Here is a 17,891-nt window from a genome sequence, read left to right on the forward strand (position 1 = left end):
TTAGTCCAAGTTGGTTATGAAAAAATTGCCACACATCGCCTGCCTGCTCGGACCGGGCCGGGTCTGAGTCCGTGATCTATGGGTTGTGGATCTTGGATTTTTGGTTTGGGCTTGGTTTTGGGGCTTAAGGCTTGCTGGACTAGATTGAGTGTGCGGGTTCGGCTTAGCCCACCCATCTTAATCTTTTTAAGCCAAGCCAGAGATGTGGGCTGCAGAATTATACACATTACATATGTATATAATAGTTGGTAACTCCTCTATTTATGATGGATTTTATAATCCATCAGTTTTGCCAGTTAATACATAATTGATTTTTGCATTTGTGATGGGCCTCGATGGCTGGAGCCTTTTCCTCTCCCCCTCCATGTGTATAAAATGAGATCCTTCTCTTTCATTCTTGCCACTAGAAAATTTGCTTTCTTTGGAAACCAAAAAGTTTTCCTCCAGCTTTTTATTCTTCTTAGTGAGAGTGTGCTGCTTTTGTTATGTTCGCCGAAGCTATGCAATAGGTGCTTTGCTATAGCTGGTTCAACCGTCGTATTTTGGAAGACAGAAGTCAAACAAACCTCCAGCACCTAACCGGTGAGACGACGAATTTGTTTTAAGAAAACTGTTTAGTGCAGGCTTCGATTTGCTTTCTTTTTGTCATTTTAGTTTATTATGTAATTCTGTTCAATTGGTATGTTTAGCATGTTTCATGTTCTGCTATCTGAATTGTTTATGAATCTATTTGTATTTAATTACACTATTGGTACAACAAGTTCTGGGTCTTGTATAACTATGATATTTGAATGGTCTTGGACATATGATATCTTTTCATGTATCTATAGATGTGAGTTATATATATATATATATATATATATATATATATATATACGACAATGCTAGGTAGCTCAAATTTTTGTGGCTCAAATGGCTCAAATCTGTCAAAACGACGTCGTTTTGACAGATTTTGAGTGTAAAACGACGTTGTTTTGACAAATTTGAGCCATTTGAGCCACAAAAATTTGAGCTACCAAACATTTTCCTATATATATATATGAAGTTTTTTGTTCATGCCATTTATGCATAAGTTCATTGGACAAATTTTATATTTCTGCTTTTGCTTCTGACCCCATATAATTAAATATGATTTGATTTATTTCTAAGACTGTAGGTAATCTCATCATTACTGACCAGTTATGATTCAAACCTCTAGGGGCGAGCTCGGATCATAACACAGAAGGTCTCTTAAATATCAAAATTTTATCACTATATAACAAGTCAAATTTTAAACTAAAAACTAGATAAAATTTTACTTTTATAACATTTTTTCCCATGACAACTTTAGTGGAAATTATTTTAAATTCAAAACTGATAAATCGAAGAGTAAAAGTTAAAAGAACTCTTCCTTTAACTTTCGAAAATTTAATTTTTTTTTATAATTTATTTAAGTTAGTTCTGTCTAATAAACTATAAGAAAAAGTTGTACTAAATAATCTAGCACAAGTTTCTAAATTAAATTAAGTTATAAGTTACTTGTATAATCTCTACCAAACACCCCAATGATCAAGCGAAAAACAAGGGAAATTCTAATATATACACCCTTGAAAGGGATACACCATATGTATTTCTAATTATATTATTTTCTTATTTAATTATAATTAATTTTTTTAATTATACTTTATATTATGTTTAGTTATAATATTATTTTTAATTATGATTTAAAAAATATAAATTTATGTTATTTTCTCCTTTAATAGGATATATATATATATATATATACATAGTGTTTCTCCAAAAAAAAAAAAAAAGGATATTTAGGAAGTTGTTATTTTAGTAGATTATTTTAATTTTTGACTATTTTAATAGGTTAAAATTTTTATATTTGTGAAAATGATTGAATTTTTGTATAATTAAATATAGTATTTGTGAGAGTAAAGTAAAATAATTATAAATTTAATATGCTATTTTATCTTATTTTTTATTTCAATCTATTTTATTTCAAAATTTTCTTACCACGCTCCCAAGGTATGTATTCGGTTTTTTTGGCTCTGGAAATAATGTGGAAAGTAGAGCTATGCATATTACGTGCTCTCTCTCTCCCTCCTATCTAAAAAAAAATTCTCTTATATATAGAGAGTTGCATGTGCATATACTGTTTGATGAAATGACTAAATGGCCATTTCAAAATCTTTTTTTTATATATACATATAATCTATATTCTCTTATTCCTCCAAAATAACAGGCTCGCATTCTTCTTTTCACATCTTTATTTCTCCATTCTCTGTTGAAGTTTCCGTCTTTAGCATATTCAGTAGCAAATACCATACACGGTAAGTTAGGTAGTTGGTTATCTGATACATATGTTCATTCAATTCCGTTCACTTCTCTTCGAACTCTCCAAGCTTCATCAAACTCTATCTACAACCAAACACTTGCATGCTTTGATCATCAAAACCCATCTCTCAAATGACCCATTCTATGCCACTAGAATCATCAGATTCTATGCCATCAATGACGACCTTATCTCCGCCCGTAACTTGTTTGACGAAACGCCCCACCGAAGTGTCTACCTCTGGAATTCCATAATCAGAGCTTATGCCCAATCCCATAAGTTTATTGACGCTTTTCACCTTTTCAAGCACATGCTTAGCTCAGAAACAAAGCCCGATAACTTCACATTCGCTTGCATTTTACGTGCATGTTCTGAAAATTTTGATTTACAAAGACTGAGACTAGTACACGGAGGAGTGGTGGTTTCAGGTTTAGGATGGGACTCCATTGTTAGTAGTTCACTTGTAACGGCTTATTCGAAACTAGGCCCTGTTTGTGAAGCAAGCATAATCTTCAACGGGATACTTGAGCCAGATTTAGTTTTGTGGAACTCAATGATTTTTGGTTATGGGTGTTGTGGGTATTGGGATAAGGGGCTACTATTGTTCAGTAGGATGCAAATCATGGGGAAACAGCCAGATGGCTACACTCTGGTTGGGTTGATCTCGAGTTTAGCGGATCCCAGCTTGCTGGAAATTGGTCAAGGGATTCATGGTTTTTGTTTAAAAAATGGTTTTGATTCTAATGCTCATATTGTCAGTGTACTTGTGAGCATGTACTCAAGATGCAAGTGTTTGAATTCGGCGCTTAAAGTTTTTGATAGTTTATTAGAGCCTGACCTGGTAACTTGGTCTGCTCTAATTACTGGGTTTTCTCAGTTTGGAGACTTGGAAAAGGCCTTGATTTTTTTCAAGAAAATGAATATGGAAGGTACAAAGGCAGATCCAATATTGATCGCTAGTTTACTAGCAGCTATTGCTCAATTAGCAATTGTGGGGCCTGGCAGTGAAATACACAGTTACGTTCTTCGGCATGGATTTGAGTCAGAAGTCATTGTATCTTCTGCTCTCATTGACATGTATTCAAAATGTGGCTTCTTGCGTTTGGGGATTCAGGTTTTTGAAAGAACGCTGGAAAGGAATACCATTTCTTATAATTCATTAATTTCCGCTCTTGGTTTACATGGACTTGCTTCCGATGCCTTCGTAATTTTCAAGGAGATGCTAGAAAAAGGATGTGAACCAGATGAATCTACTTTTTCTGCTCTCCTTTGTGCTTGTTGCCATGCTGGTCTTGTCAGAGATGGTCAAGAATATTTCAGAAAAATGACCGATGAATTTGGCATGGAAGCTAAAACAGAGCATTATGTCCACATGGTAAAGCTTCTTGGGATGGCTGGAGAGTTGGAAAAGGCTTATGAACTTATCCAGTCTTTGCCAGAACCAGTGGATTCGGGCATTTGGGGAGCACTACTATCATGCTGTGATGCTCTTGGAAATTTTGAGTTGGCAGAAAAAGTAGCTCAACAGCTCTTTGAGCATAAACCAATGAAATGTACGTACAAAGTTATGCTTTCTAACATATATGCCAGTGATGGTAGGTGGGATGATGCAAGGAAGTTGAGAGAGGCTATGAAAGGAGGTATGGGGAAGATGCCTGGAGTCAGCTGGATTGGAGGCAATAGCGGTCTATAAATGAGCAGTTAAGTAGATGCTTGTTGATGACCATGAGGAGTTGAAGAATTACAGATGAATCTACAAAACGAATTTAATTGCCTTGCTAACGTTCTCACACATACATTGTTTTTGCTGCTGCAAGCTTCATCAAGAGGTAAAGCATGTAAAGATACTTGGTCATTATGATTTGGCCAACCATGTATGTGATATTTTTTTGATATTGCTCAAGTGGTTTTACATGCACAATTCTAGTAATGAGATGCAATATATCTTAGAACAAACTTTGGTTTGGTGAAAGATTGGATCAATGTGGTTTCTTTGTAACATCATGTGACTTAAATAACATATTAAGAAACTGAATAATTGCGTCATTCTAATCGCAAAGTAGATAGAACATTTATGTAACAGTTGCAAACAACAAAGACAACAAGATGTGTATGAAAAAAAAATAAAAATCTACAGCAAGTATTACTCAATGTGAAGTGAGTGTTGCGAAGTAACACAGTTTTAATGGACAAAGTGGTCCCAAAGCCTATTATTCGTTTTTTGATAAACCTCTTGGACGTAATCATCATAAGATGCAATCCTCATGGTCTATATTATTGTTTTTATAATCTTTAATGAGCTGTTGAGCATAAATTAAATTTTCCCCTTGAATCAGAGGTTCCCCCCACCCCCAAAGAACAAGCTTTTCCCTCTATAATGATTTCTTTCCAAGTGAACAAGTTGGTGCTTCCTAACTTATGATATCTCCTAAAGTTTAAGCAAATTTCAGCTCAATTCATCCCAATTTTGTGTGTATAATTTGCATCTTTCCAATGAGAAAGAATGATTCGCTTACTTTGTCTATGTATTATCATGGAAATTGAAAGCAATCAAGTGTATTATAAATTAGGAAGCACGAGTGCAAGTACGGATATGTATTACAAATATACCAATATGAAAAAACCTAAAAAAAAGTAGGATATAGGTTCAGTTGGTTACGATATGTTCATAAAAAAAATATATTTTTATAATTTGTAGTAGTACATGGTATATAAAAAAATAATGAAGTATTTTCATTATGGTCTAAAAAAGAATTAAAGAACTCTTTAAGTACATTTATTTATTTATATTTTTGATAATTTTATAAATACCTTTATATTTTTTAAGCTTTTAAAAATAGGAATACCCCCTATATTTAAACAAAATTATATTTATGCCCTAATGTACCCACAGAAGTACCTAAAACATACCCGTCGTACTCGAAACGCACCCATGTTGTACCTGATACATACCCATGATGTGCCCAAAGTATTTTGCGTACTCGGTACCCAAACTCGTACCATGTAAACACCAGGTTACTCATATAACAATATTTTTGGGATGCTTCACGAGCTATAAATGTTAGAATAGGAAATTTTATTATTAGAATAGGAAATTATATTCACATATGTTATTCTGATTTGATGTAATGGGTTGTAATGAGTTGGCCCATAATTCATGCCTTGTGACACTCCTGTAATTATGCTTTATTCTTAATATAAAAAGGGGATGAGCTTTTACTCATTCTCTAACTCTTTCTCTTCTCTAAAATCTTCATGGTATCAAAGCCACTCAGACCCTAGCTACCCAACCACATTCTTCTGACACACTAAAGCCTCTCTTCGTTTCTTCGACAACCTCTCTTCTTCACCCTCTCACACCGACAGTCAACCCAGCCCAGACCAGGCCTCCCAAAATCCCTTGCCTAGGCCTCGGCAGTCCTCTGGGCTACCCGACACCCTATTAGGGTGAGTCGGCAGCCCTTTTGGCCCTCTAGGCCTGTGTTGGGTGGCTCTCTTGCATTCAGGGCTCCTGTTGGAAAGTCTCTGTCTCTCTCCTGTAATGTTTTCAACCTAAAATACAAAAAAAAAAAAAAATAAAGAAAAAAAATAGGAAAACAAAAAAAAGAAAAAAATGCAGTGGAAAAAAAAAATACATGAGTTCTTAATTCTTTATGCTTTCATCGTGGTAGTTGTGTCTTTCCTTCCACTATTATCTTTCGGGTTTGTGATTGGCATTGTGTTTGAGAGTTAAATAGTAGAGTATCCATGGTAGATTCCCTTAATGAGTCCACCACTTCTCAGCCACCTAAGAGCGAGAGTTCCATTATACCTCCTACTATGATTGATAACCTCAACCCTGACCTTAAGATCACCACCTCTCTATTCAATGGTCAAAATTATCTAGCTTGGTCGCAAAGTCTGACTATTTTTTTGAAGAGCAGAGGGAAGATGGGATATGTTGATGGAAAGATACAGGCATCCAGTACCACAGATCCTAGTTATGACCAGTGAGAGATCACCAATTCCCTAATCATGGATTGGTTGATACATTCTATGATACCTGAGATTGGAGAGGGCTGCTTGTCTATGGACACTGCCCAAGATATTTGGGAGGTTGTAGCTACTATTTACTCCAGGAAGGGGAACTTCTCACAGGCTTTCGAGTTATGTTGCTCCATTGAAAGGTCGGTACAAGGTGAGATGACTTTCCTCAAGTATTTTACCTTCCTTAGCAATGGGTGGAAGTGGCTTGATCATCTTCAGGATGATAAGTCTGTCTGTCCCATTGATTCTGCTGATTACAGAAACTTTATGGCGCAAGAGTGGGTCTTCAAGTTCTTAGAAGGCTTAAATGTGGAGTATGATCCGGTTCGGAGCAGAGTACTTGGCACCGATGTGCTTCATTCTTTCTAGGAAGTTTTTGCTTTTGTGCAGAATGAGAAGAGTCACCACTTTACGATACTTCCTTCGGCTACTACTGATCGCTCGGCCTTGGTTTTTGCACCCCCTTGTGATACTCGTGGTTCTCGCCCTTTTTTTGAGAAGGATAATCTTTTCTGTGACTACTACCGTAGACCTTGACACACATGAGAGACTTGTTGGAAGCTGCATGGGACTCCCTTTGGTGGTCGAGGAGATCGTCCTGGTACTTGAGGGGGTAGGTCTGGTTAGTCTAGAGGCCAAGGGGCCAATGCTCAGACACATCTTTCAGACACTGTTGAACCACACCATCTTCATCTCTAGTTGTCTCCCCTGTTGCTGATGTTTTGGGATTATCTGCCTTAGATTTTGAGATTGCTTTTCACCACTTGCTACACCGTCGAGCCTCCACATCTACTACAGGTGCACCCTTTTCTTCCTTTGCTAATTCAGGTAACTTGGCTTATTCCCCATGTGCATTGCTATCTCATACGACTGTACCATGGATTATTGATTTTGGTGTTTCCGACCATATGTCTGGCTCCTCTAATTTATTCTCAGAGTATAACCCTTCCTCAGGTCAGGAAAAAGTGCGTATTGCTGATGGAAATATTTCGTCTATGTTAGGGAAATGTTTAATTCATGCCACCTCTTCCCTTCCTTTGTCCTCTATACTCCATGTTTCTAATTTTAGTGTTAATCTTTTATCTTTGAGTCGTATTACTCGTAATTTATATTGTAGTGTGATGTTTTTTTTTCTGATCATTATTTGTATCAGGACCTTATCATCAGGAAGATGATTGACAGTGGTAGAGAGGAACATGGTCTCTACATTTTGGATCAGACAGACAAGCTAGCTCATTTATCTATCCAGTTATCATCCACCAAGGAAGACATTTGGATGTGGCATCGTCGCTTAGGACATCCTTCATTTTTATTACTTAAGCATTTATTTCCTTTTGTTTTTGCAAAAAATAATGTGTCTGATTTTCAATGTGAGTCGTGTCAACTTGGAAAACAACACCGAGCCTTTTTTGCTCCGTCTATTAATAAAAGTTCAGTTCCATTTTCTTTGATTCATTCTGATGTATAGGGTCCATCTCGTTTTGTGTCTTTAAAAGGTTAAAAATGATTTGTTACTTTCATTGATGACTGTTCCAAGGCCACTTGCGTATATCTGATGAATATAAGAGTGAGGTGTTTTCGGTGTTTTAAAACTTCCATAAAATGGTTTGTACTCAGTTTGGGGCGGTTGTCTAAATTCTACGTTTTGATAAATTTTTTTTTTGGGGGGGGGGGGGGAATATATCGACTATGGTCTTGCCAATCATTTCTTCACTCATGGCATTATTCACCAAACTTCAGTCAGTAATACCCTTCAACAAAATGGTGTTACAAACAAAAAAAATTGCCATTTCCTTGATATGGCCCGTTGTCTATGCTTTGAGATGCGGGTTCCTCAATCTTATTGGGGGGAAGCGGTTTTCATTGCCGCTTATTTGATTAATCGTCTTGCTACCCAAGTCCTTCACAAACAGACTCCTCTTCAAGTTTGGTTCGGCTCTACCTTTTTCGGGTTCTCTATTTCTCCTAAGACCTTTGGATGTGTTTGCTTTGTCCATAATCATTCACCCACTCATGATAAATTGGATCCTAGGTCTCTTAGATGTATTTTTCTGGGTTATTCTGCAACCCAAAGGGGTTATAAGTGTTATTATCCTCTCACTTGGAAATGGTTTGTCTCCATGGATATTACCGTCTTTGAGTCTCAGTCTTACTTTCTTCCATTCCCAGTGTCACAGTCTTCCCTTTAGGGGGAGCCTTGGTGTGAAGAGATTGTTCCACTACCACCTGTGGTTGAACACATTATGGATGATGGCTCAGCAGTTGTTGTGGAAAAGGAACTAGGCAAAGTTTATGTCAGGGACAAGGATAAACAGAAAGTCACTTGGATACAAGAGACTACTTTCTTTCCTCTACTGCCAACTTCTTCTCCAGATGAGTGTCCAGAGTCATCATCCTCTCTTGAAAACCTAGGTAATTCTAATCCTAATGCTTCTATTCCAAAGTTTTCAGATCTTGATGTTCCCATTGCTAATAGAAAGGGGGTTAGGTCATGTACTCAGCATCCAATTACTAAAAATGTCTCTTATTCTAATCTGTCTTCCTCAAACAAAGCCTTTCTGTCTAAGATTTCTTCTGTGAATCTACCTACTAATTTTCAGGATGCTTTCTCCATTCCTGAATGGAAACATGCCATGATGGGGGAGATACGATCTCTCATCAAGAATGGCATTTAGGAGTTAGTGGAGTCACATAGAGGCAAAAATTCAGTTGGGTGTAAGTGGGTGTACACTATAAAACACAAAGCCGATGCTTCCATAGAACAGTACAAAGCAAGACTGGTTGCTATGGGCTTTACTCAAACTTATGGAGTAGATTACCAGGAAGCATTTGCACTGGTGGGTAAGTGTAGACACCCCATTTTTGACTATCCTCAAGACTTAGATGTGCTTGCAGGTACATCCAATTACAAGTTTGATTGCTCGCTGAGCTCTCAACTTTCGCGACGGCAAGCCAGGTTTACTCTTTCCAAACCCTACTTTCATTCTGTCTCATTTTTGGACCATGCCTTAGTCCCTCCATATTGATGTTTGTGATGGCCTGCCGGCCATGGGAAATGGGCTGCCGACCATGGATTTGGCCCTGTCGACCATTGATAAGGCCTGTCGGCCATCAATGAGGCACTGCCGGCCACCACTGATGGCCGGCAGGACACCTTGTTTCAGCAGATATTATTTTAGATCTTTTGAGCCAGCTGTTTTTCACTGAGCCATCCTCCATTTCAAGCTTGTCAAGCAAGCTTTGCATTGCATTGCTCTACATAACGGGAGACTCCTCCCCCTTTCCAGAGGTTCAGATTTTTAGAGACAAAATCTCTCTCTCTAGAATACTCACACTCTCTCTATATTGTGCTCAATAGTGGCTTAAAGTGTGTTTTCTTCACATTTTTGCAAAGGAACACATAGTCAAACACCACTACCTTGGAGCTGAGACTTTTGGAGGTGTGTTTGGAACTCAAAAGGCTGGTTTTGGCTCAGAAAAAGACTTGTCTTGCTGTTGTACTTCAAGGGGGAGCATGTTCCTCTTTTAGGCATATTTTGTATTCCATGTTAGCCCTCATTGCATGCTGTTTTAGGCTTGGTTGTTAACCACAAAAAGTTCTATTTTTAAGTGCTTAGAATGGTTGTTTGAGGCCTCTTTGGTGTTGAGGATGTTCTACCCTCTTATGTGCCTTATTTGCTTAGGTTTGGTGCCATCCGTTTAGGCCCTTAAGTTCACCTTTGTTTGGCCTTTCCATCACTGAATTCCAGAGGAATTTCAGTGGTGGAAAGTGGGTTTTGACACCCAAAGTGGATGGGGGTGGTCCCCCCCACCTTTTGTGCTTTGTTTGCATGTGTTGCTGGCTCAACACTTTGGCATGTTTTTCTACCTTCTTGAGGCTCTATCTCAGCATGTTTTAGGCCTTATTTTAACATGTTATAACTCTGTTTTAGGTTGATTTGGTTGCCACTTGCATGCTTCATGTACTTGTAGTGCAATCTTGTTTACTAGCCTAGCATGTTTGGTGTTTTAGCCTATTGATCTAGCATGTGTATGCTCTACTCCAGCACATTTTTGGCTTTGATTTAACATGCTTTAGGTTTGATTTGAATGGTTTTGGTCGTGCATGCCTTGCTTGGTATGGCTCTAGTGTGATTGGCCTTGCTAGCCTTAAGCTTTGAGACCTCTAGTATGTCATATTTGAGCTTTTTGCATGGCATGGCATCATTTGGCATGTTATTTCAGATCATATACCTCTGCCATATTCTTGCATTTATCGCCCTTTTGTTATGCTTTAGGGTTGAGCCTTATGCTTCACTTATAAGCCAATATGTATGCATGCTTGCCTAAGCTTTGGGGCTACCATCTTAGCGTGTTTCTGGTGTTACTTTGCCATGTTACTACTTTGATTTTTGTTGGTAGAGTCACCTCTTACTTGGTTTTGGTATGTGTAGTGTAATCCCACTCATTGGCCTTGCATGCATCATGCTTCATGCCTCCCATTCTAGCTTGTTTTGGCTACACTTCATCATGTTTCTAGCATTGTTTTGGCCTGCCTTAGAACTATTTTGAGTAATCTTGGTCCTTCGGGGCTTGCTTGATATGGCTATGGTGCAAGTACCTTAGCTAGTCTTGAGTTTTGAGCACCGCAATATGCTATGTTTGTGATGATTGCATGTTTGGGCATCGTTTAACATGTTATTTCAGAGCGTATACATGTGTCATGTTCTTACTTCTTTCATTCCTTGAGAGCTTTTGAGAGTTGTGTTTAATGCCTAGCTTGCGAGCCAATGCATGAGCATGTTGTTGTAGCTTTTGGTGCTTCATTTCGAGTAGGATTTTGCCACTGTTTTGGCATGCATGGGGTCTGTTTGGTGTTGGTTTAGTCCATCGGGCACTGCTTTGCATGATTCTAGTGTTGTGTCCTTTACTAGCTTTTAATGCTTAAGTGTTCTAGTATGTTGTGCATGAGTGTTTGCATGATAGAGTCTTGTGCATGCCACCTTAACATGTCAAGATAAGCATGTTGTATGTGTGCATTGAATTGTGTTCAATCGGACATTATGTTGAACACAAGGTGGATTGGTCCACTTCAATACTTGAAGCGATGAAAGTGAGCCAATTCCCTTTGTCTCCGTTGCCTTTGATCATCCATGATGAGGTAGTGGATTTAGAGTCTTGTTTGCATTGCATTTACTGAAATGTGTGCAAGTTGGATCTTTGGCCATCATGCATTGCATGCTTGATTGATGGTTTTGGATCCAATAGTGTCCCTCCCATGATGTTTTGAAATCATAAGGAGTGGCATAGCACATACATGTCCTAGGGAGACCCTCCTTTTTCTCTGTTTTTTGCTCTGTTGCAGTTTGGTGTCACAGCACACCAATGGCCGGTAGTGCCACATTGATGGCCGGCACCCTTGCATTGTTGGCCGGCAGCAACTCCTCATGGCCGGTATGCCACTGGTGCATTCCCCAGCTTTGTTTTGGTAAGATTCAGCAGCAAGTTCTTGAGGACATCCTACAAACAGAGCCTCGAAAGAGCAAATCGGAGAGCTTTTTGGCGCAAAAACCGAGCATGCATCTTCTTCTTCTTCAAACAGAGCTGGAGCAGCTTAGTTTAATGCTTACTTGTTAGTTAGCATTTGGTTTTGTAATTTAATTAATTAAGTGTTGTAATAATTAAGTAGCTTAGTTTAGCTATTTCTTTATTGGTCTGTAATAATTAGTCTAATTAGATTATTAGATTAGTTGATTAGCTTAGCTTAGATTAGCTTATCTTATTCGGATCCTCCGTCGAGAGGGAAAATGTTGTAATAAGTGTGTGTGTGTGTGTGCATGTCTTCCCACCTCACTTCTTTCTTCTTTTTACTTATCAGCTTTTGATGGTTAGTTTAGGGCATATTTCAATTAGCATACCTTATGCTTTGCATGCGTGCATCATTCATTTGTCTTGCATGCATCGGGCTCGGCGCATCATTCAAACTGCATTGTATTTCAATACACTTACTTGAATACGTGTTTCACAGCATGTTATCAAGTGTTGCATTCATATGCCACCTTAGATAGCCAAGCCTATTAGTCGCATTTTGCATGTGTTGCATTAAGCATCTTGAATAGTTAGGATCATGCACTGATTTCTAATTAGCTTCTATTTTGGCTCGAAGTACACTGTAAGTGTTTACGCTTTAGCATATTGCATGAGTGTGATTGCATATTTCCGTGTTTAGCATTCTTGCCATGAGGCTATGTGCTTAAATGATTAATTGTATGAATGCCTGTGGATGAAGACTTTATTACTTGAATTGGAACAATTTGACAAATGTGAGTTTTAAGCCCACTTTGTGAAATGGCAAATCATCCTGTTTTAAGCCCACTTGAGGGTGGCAAATCCACACTTTAGCCTGCTCAAGGGTAGCACTTTCAAAAACAAACATGTGATGTTTTGATCCAAATTGAGTGATTTAGTCTATACTTGTGTGTTGTGCGCATCACATAGTAAGTTAGTTAATAATCAGAATAAGAACATATGTGTTTTCAAAAACAATATATCATGATTAGTAGAGGCCGATCGTTTGATTGGGCGAGTGGGTGTGCTCATTTCAGGACCTTCCCCTCTCGTACCCAAGTTCCCGAGCCGAGGTAACTTTGGTGATGACGGACACGTGGCCTTAGGCACAAGTCAGGGTTTCCTAAATTTCCCAAAATAAAAAATTTAGGTGGCGACTCTGAAATCTGGTAAAGCAGTCCATGTTTGGCGCTTTTTGATTAAAATCAATTTTCCAAAACGATTTGTCAGATTTGGACTCTTTGGTGATTTATCAGTCTTACATTACATTTTGTGAGATTAAATTCTGAACCATGACAGGAGTCCGAACTGTAGTAGCTAGAACACAATCTGCGCCCTCTCCAAAAAGGGGGGCGCGCGGAGAGAGTTCGGGCGGTCTACAGTTTTTGGCGACTCTGTTGGGAGTTTAGAGAACTTGACTCGAACATCATGATATGTTGTTTTGTTTACACTTAAGTGTTTCTTTGCATTGCATTTGCATTGGTGCGCTTAAATCACAGTGTTTGTCGTCTGCTATTCCTGAACGGTTTGCCGGAGGCTTGCTTGGAAAAGCGTACCATAAGGCTGATCGGTTACGAGCTCTGCCATGATGGGAACACAAACCTCAGTTTTACCGAGGCACCTTTTTTGACCATTCGACCTAGTTGCATATCGGAAGCCATAGAGACCATTCCAAATTAGGACATGTTGCTTACCCGAATGTAGGTTGTATGAAACCACATGCGTGCATAGTGAAACCCTAGCTCCTGACGAAACTAGGACAGGGAGACCTTACCCCACCATAGGGGTGTTTTGGCTCTCACTTGCTTGATATGTGCTGTTAGGGTGTGTCTCTACAGGAATGTATGTATCAGTTGCAAGTTTGGGTATCAGTTTGGGGGTATCAATTTGAGGCAGAAAGTTTGGGGCATAATTCAGTAGAGAGCACAGTCATTCAGCTATGCTTATATCTGTTCTCGTGAAATCGGGCTGAGATGCTGTTTGTTTTCTCTTTTGCATGGTAGTCTTGGAATCATAGCTTTAGAAGGCTCCATTATCCCCTGGGTACTTTGGGCTTATATCGATAGACTTTGTCAGGTTGGAATTGGTTCAGAAGCAACCTGTGTTTACCTCACCCCCACCGGTTACAAGACGAAGGAGGTTCAGGCAGAAGTCACCAGTATAGTTTCTACAACAATCACATTCACCCGGGTCTAGTCTGGTCTGGAAATAGTTGTTTGTATTCGGCTCAACACGAGATCAATCACCCATTCCCATGGCTCAGTATCCCCCAGCCAGTGTGGAAGAACAGATACAACACCTACAACAGATAATCGAGGCACTACAGTAGGACGTAGTCCGTCAGGCTGAAGTCACGGCTCGTCAAGCCGAAGTGATAAACAGGCTGCAGTAATAACAACAGCCACAGCCGGCCGTGGCTTCTGCTTCTCATGCACCTCCCATGGGTAACCCGACACCCAAAGCCACTGCCCACACTGCTAATGTCCAAGGGACTCAGGGCAACCCGGCGGAGCCAATCCCAGAACAAGCCTCTAAAGCTCCTGTCTATCAAACCGAAGCTCTGTTTGAATTTGAGGTTGACCCAACTGCACTCAAGGTCAGTAAACTGGAGAAGTTATTCAAAGGAGCACAAGGAGTGAACTCTATTTTGGACTTAGATGATGGGTATACTGAATTTGTAGTTACCTTACCGGAGCGGTTCAAAATGCCGCTTATCGACATCTTCGATGGCTTTGGAGACTCAATGGTGCACCTCCACCTGTTTTCTGATATCCTGAGGCCAATGGGTTTGACCTCAGCCCAGAAGTTGTCTTTCTTTAGCCGAACCATGTGGGGATAGCCGTAATCTGGTACGCTAAATTGGAGAACTCTGTGAAACAGAACTAGGAAGAGATGGCTGAGGCCTTTATTGCTCAATATTCCTACAACACACAGATCGAGGTCACAACTCATGACCTCGAAGTCACCCACCAAGAGCCAAGGGAGGGTTTCTCAGATTTCGTGACGAGAAGGAGAGCAAAGGCCTCGATGGTGACTACAAGGCCTTCTGACAAAGATCAGATTAGGATGATTTTTCAGAATATGTGTGGCCAGTTGCTGTAAAAGATGATTGTTCTACCTCTGTTTACTTTTTCAGATCTTCATGAAATAGGGGTTCAAATTGAAGATGCCCTCAGACAAGGGATTTTTATGGAAGAAGATGAGCCTTTGAAGAAGAATGTTAGTCACAGTTCCAATGCTACTACTAATGGTAGCACAGCTGCGGAATGCTCAGAAGTAGACACTATCGCCACTCCCCTCAATGGCCAAAAACCAACCACTTCAAATCGGCCCCAAGCTCAAAAGTTCAACCCTTTTTACATGAGTCTCTCTCAAGCTTTGAAAAAGCTGCGAAACGAAGGGCACCTAGAGCTCCTAGAACCTCAACCCCTTCCAAATCCTCTTCCACCAAGATATGACCCAGCTAAATACTGTGCCTATTATCAATAACACGGCCATGATACAAACCGTTGCATCCGCCTCCGTCATAAGATTCAGGATCTTATTGATGAAGAGATCTTAACTCCACCAAAAGAACCTCGGGCCACCACTGACTCGTCACCTCTACATCTCAACCTTATCCATATACTGCCGTCCACCTATGACCCCAGTATATACATCACCCCAGCCCATTTACCCAAGCCTGAGGTGTTCATTCCAGTCAGCATGGACTTATGCATGATGAGTGCACCTGAACCCCAATTATCTCAAACCCGTGAGCCCACTACTTCTGAGCTAATGAGAATGATTGAAGATCTTTAGAGAACTGTGACAGATTTAGCCTTTGGGATATTGGCTCCATCATTTGGGATTTCATGTCAAACGGCTCCCCAATCTTGGGACAGGTTGTAGTGGAAGAAGGCCAATTCCTTGGCAAAGTGGAGGCAAGCGGTAAGAACAAGGTAGGGGCATGCATTGGTCCACACGAACACCTTCTGTGGGTTATTGAGGCTTTGAAAGCTGAAGGACTAAACAAACAGCAAGTGTTTGTAGTGGTTGCAAAGACTGTGGACGACACTTTCGCCACTCAAGTTGGGGGCAGTTTGAATCAAGGGATAAGCCATGACAAGGGATGTCGTACCAAAAACACCCGTTTCAGCTCCAATCCTACACTCGGAAGAGATCGACAAGCCCAGTCAACACCTGCTGACCCCTTTGCCGGTACATCCAACACTCCATAAACCTCGAATCATCAACCCCGAGGCAAGAGGGTCTTCAATCCCCTTTACATGACTTTGTCCAAAGCTCTTCACATCCTCGTTGGACAAGGTCATCTCAAACCCCTTGAGCCTCGGCCTCTCCTGGATCCCCTTCCAGCTAAGCATGATCTGGCCAAGTACCGTGCCTTCCATCAACAAATTGGTCATGACACGGACATGTGTTTTCGTCTTCGCCAACAAATACAAGATCTGATTGATAACAAGGTCATCGTCGCACCAGGCTTTGCAAAGTCTATCGGCACTAGATCACTGAACTTGGGGGGCTAATTTGATAATGTGATCGGGGGATGAACAACCTGCTGGTGGCACTCAGTTTACTCCAGATGTGGTGGATCGCACGCACTGTTTTGAGCAATGTGCAAATGCCGATTATTGTACTCTCTGACTTGGGTATTGGGTCAGTCTTGTTGTGTTGTATTGAGTCAGTCTTTTTATACTGAGTCAGTCGAGTCTGTCTTGTTGTATCGAGTCAGTCCTGTTGTGTTGGAATCGGGTGATTTCAGGGGTGTTAGCTCGGACATCATTTGCTTGTTTTGTGTTTGTCTTTTGCACCCTTTCTTTTGAGTCTATTTTTGCCATTGAGCCAGTTGCGCCAGAAGATCTAAATAAAACAACAGTGATTTTCGCCCTTTTGCGTTTGTTTCTGCCTTTAAGCCAGTTGTGCCAGAAGATTTGAACGAAACGACAGTGCTCTTCACCTACTTTTCTGTGCCTTTAAATCATTGCATTGACCTAAGTTTTTCAAAACTTTTTGAACATTGTGATGAAAACAAAGAGGAAGGAATTCCTTGGGATTTGTAAAAATTTGATCAATTGAGAGAAAGAGAGGCATGCTAAGCCCTTAATGAATGAGATCATGTTTGTTAATGTGAATACTGAGAAGGATTCTGGCTTGATCTAGATTGGTTCTACACTGTCTTCAGCGCGAGCGATTTGTCGCTTTCTTAAAAGATTTCAAAAAATGTTTTGTGTGGTCCTACGAAGACCTGTGTGGAATCGTTCTTGAGATTGTGTAGCATAGGATCGCTCTCAGCCTCGAGACTCAACCCTTTTTGCTTTCAAACCTTGAACTTGGATTTAGAATGTTCAAAGGTCAACCATAATGTGAGGCTTGTATGACCAGATTTGAAGCAGCCCATGAACTAAGGGCAAGAAGGTCAGATATGATCAAAAGAAAGCTTGTAAAGCTGGATGAGAAGTAGCCCTTGAACTAGGAGCAAAAAAATGTCAGATGTGCTCGAAGAGTAAAAAATTGGGACATTTTTCAAGCTAACAAAGATCAACAAAAATGCCAAATCCCAGTATGGAGAAAAGAAGAAAGTTTTGTTGAAGGACAATCGAGTTCCTATCCAGAACACTGGGGGCAATTCAGACCCCGGTTGGATGGACTCCTACATTATCAACGAACAGCAGCCATTCTCCTGGATTCAGATGGCTTTGAGATCTCAAAACTGATCAACATGGAAAAGGTTACACTTTTACCCTTGAGAGGCTCGTTGGGCTGAAAACCCAGAAGGGCAACCCAGGCAAAAGTTAGAGCCAAAAAAAAAAAAAAAAGAAGATGAAAAAGAAAAAGAAAAAAAAGAAAAGAAAAAGAATAGAAAAGAAAAATAGAAATGAAAAAAAATGAAAAGAATTGATCAATGAAAAGAAGATGAAAAGAATGAAAAGAAAAGAAAAGAAAAACAGAGCTCGCAAGGTTGAAAACCCAGAAGGGTGGCCTTGGCAAAAGTTAGAGTGTA

The 17,891-nt window shown here is 39.9% G+C and overlaps 1 protein-coding gene across 2 annotated transcripts; it reads left to right on the forward strand.

Annotated features, from left to right (window-relative positions):
* Positions 1-2,045: 2,045 nt before the first annotated feature.
* On the forward strand, positions 2,046-7,748 carry LOC114258662 (Tetratricopeptide repeat (TPR)-like superfamily protein). 2 transcript variants are annotated; one of them, XR_003628023.2, is made up of 2 exons: positions 2,046-4,146; positions 7,497-7,748. XR_003628023.2 is itself a non-coding variant. In XM_028198648.2 (1 exon), exon 1 carries the CDS (start codon positions 2,346-2,348, stop codon positions 4,008-4,010), a length of 1,665 nt encoding a protein of 554 aa, XP_028054449.2. In that variant the 5' UTR covers positions 2,046-2,345; the 3' UTR covers positions 4,011-4,273. The 2 variants fall into 2 exon arrangements, 1 of the variants encoding a protein (XP_028054449.2); XM_028198648.2 differs by lacking the exon at positions 7,497-7,748 and having other exon boundaries at positions 2,046-4,273.
* Positions 7,749-17,891: the final 10,143 nt, after the last annotated feature.

The sequence above is a fragment of the Camellia sinensis genome, chromosome 15 (assembly GCF_055761805.1).
Source record: "Camellia sinensis isolate YWXY chromosome 15, ASM5576180v1, whole genome shotgun sequence".
NCBI classification, from domain to species: domain Eukaryota; kingdom Viridiplantae; phylum Streptophyta; class Magnoliopsida; order Ericales; family Theaceae; genus Camellia; species Camellia sinensis.

Excerpts from the sequence above, each read along its gene's own strand:
- LOC114258662 (XM_028198648.2), top strand. The coding sequence starts at position 2,346 with ATGTTCATTCAATTCCGTTCACTTCTCTTCGAACTCTCCAAGCTTCAT.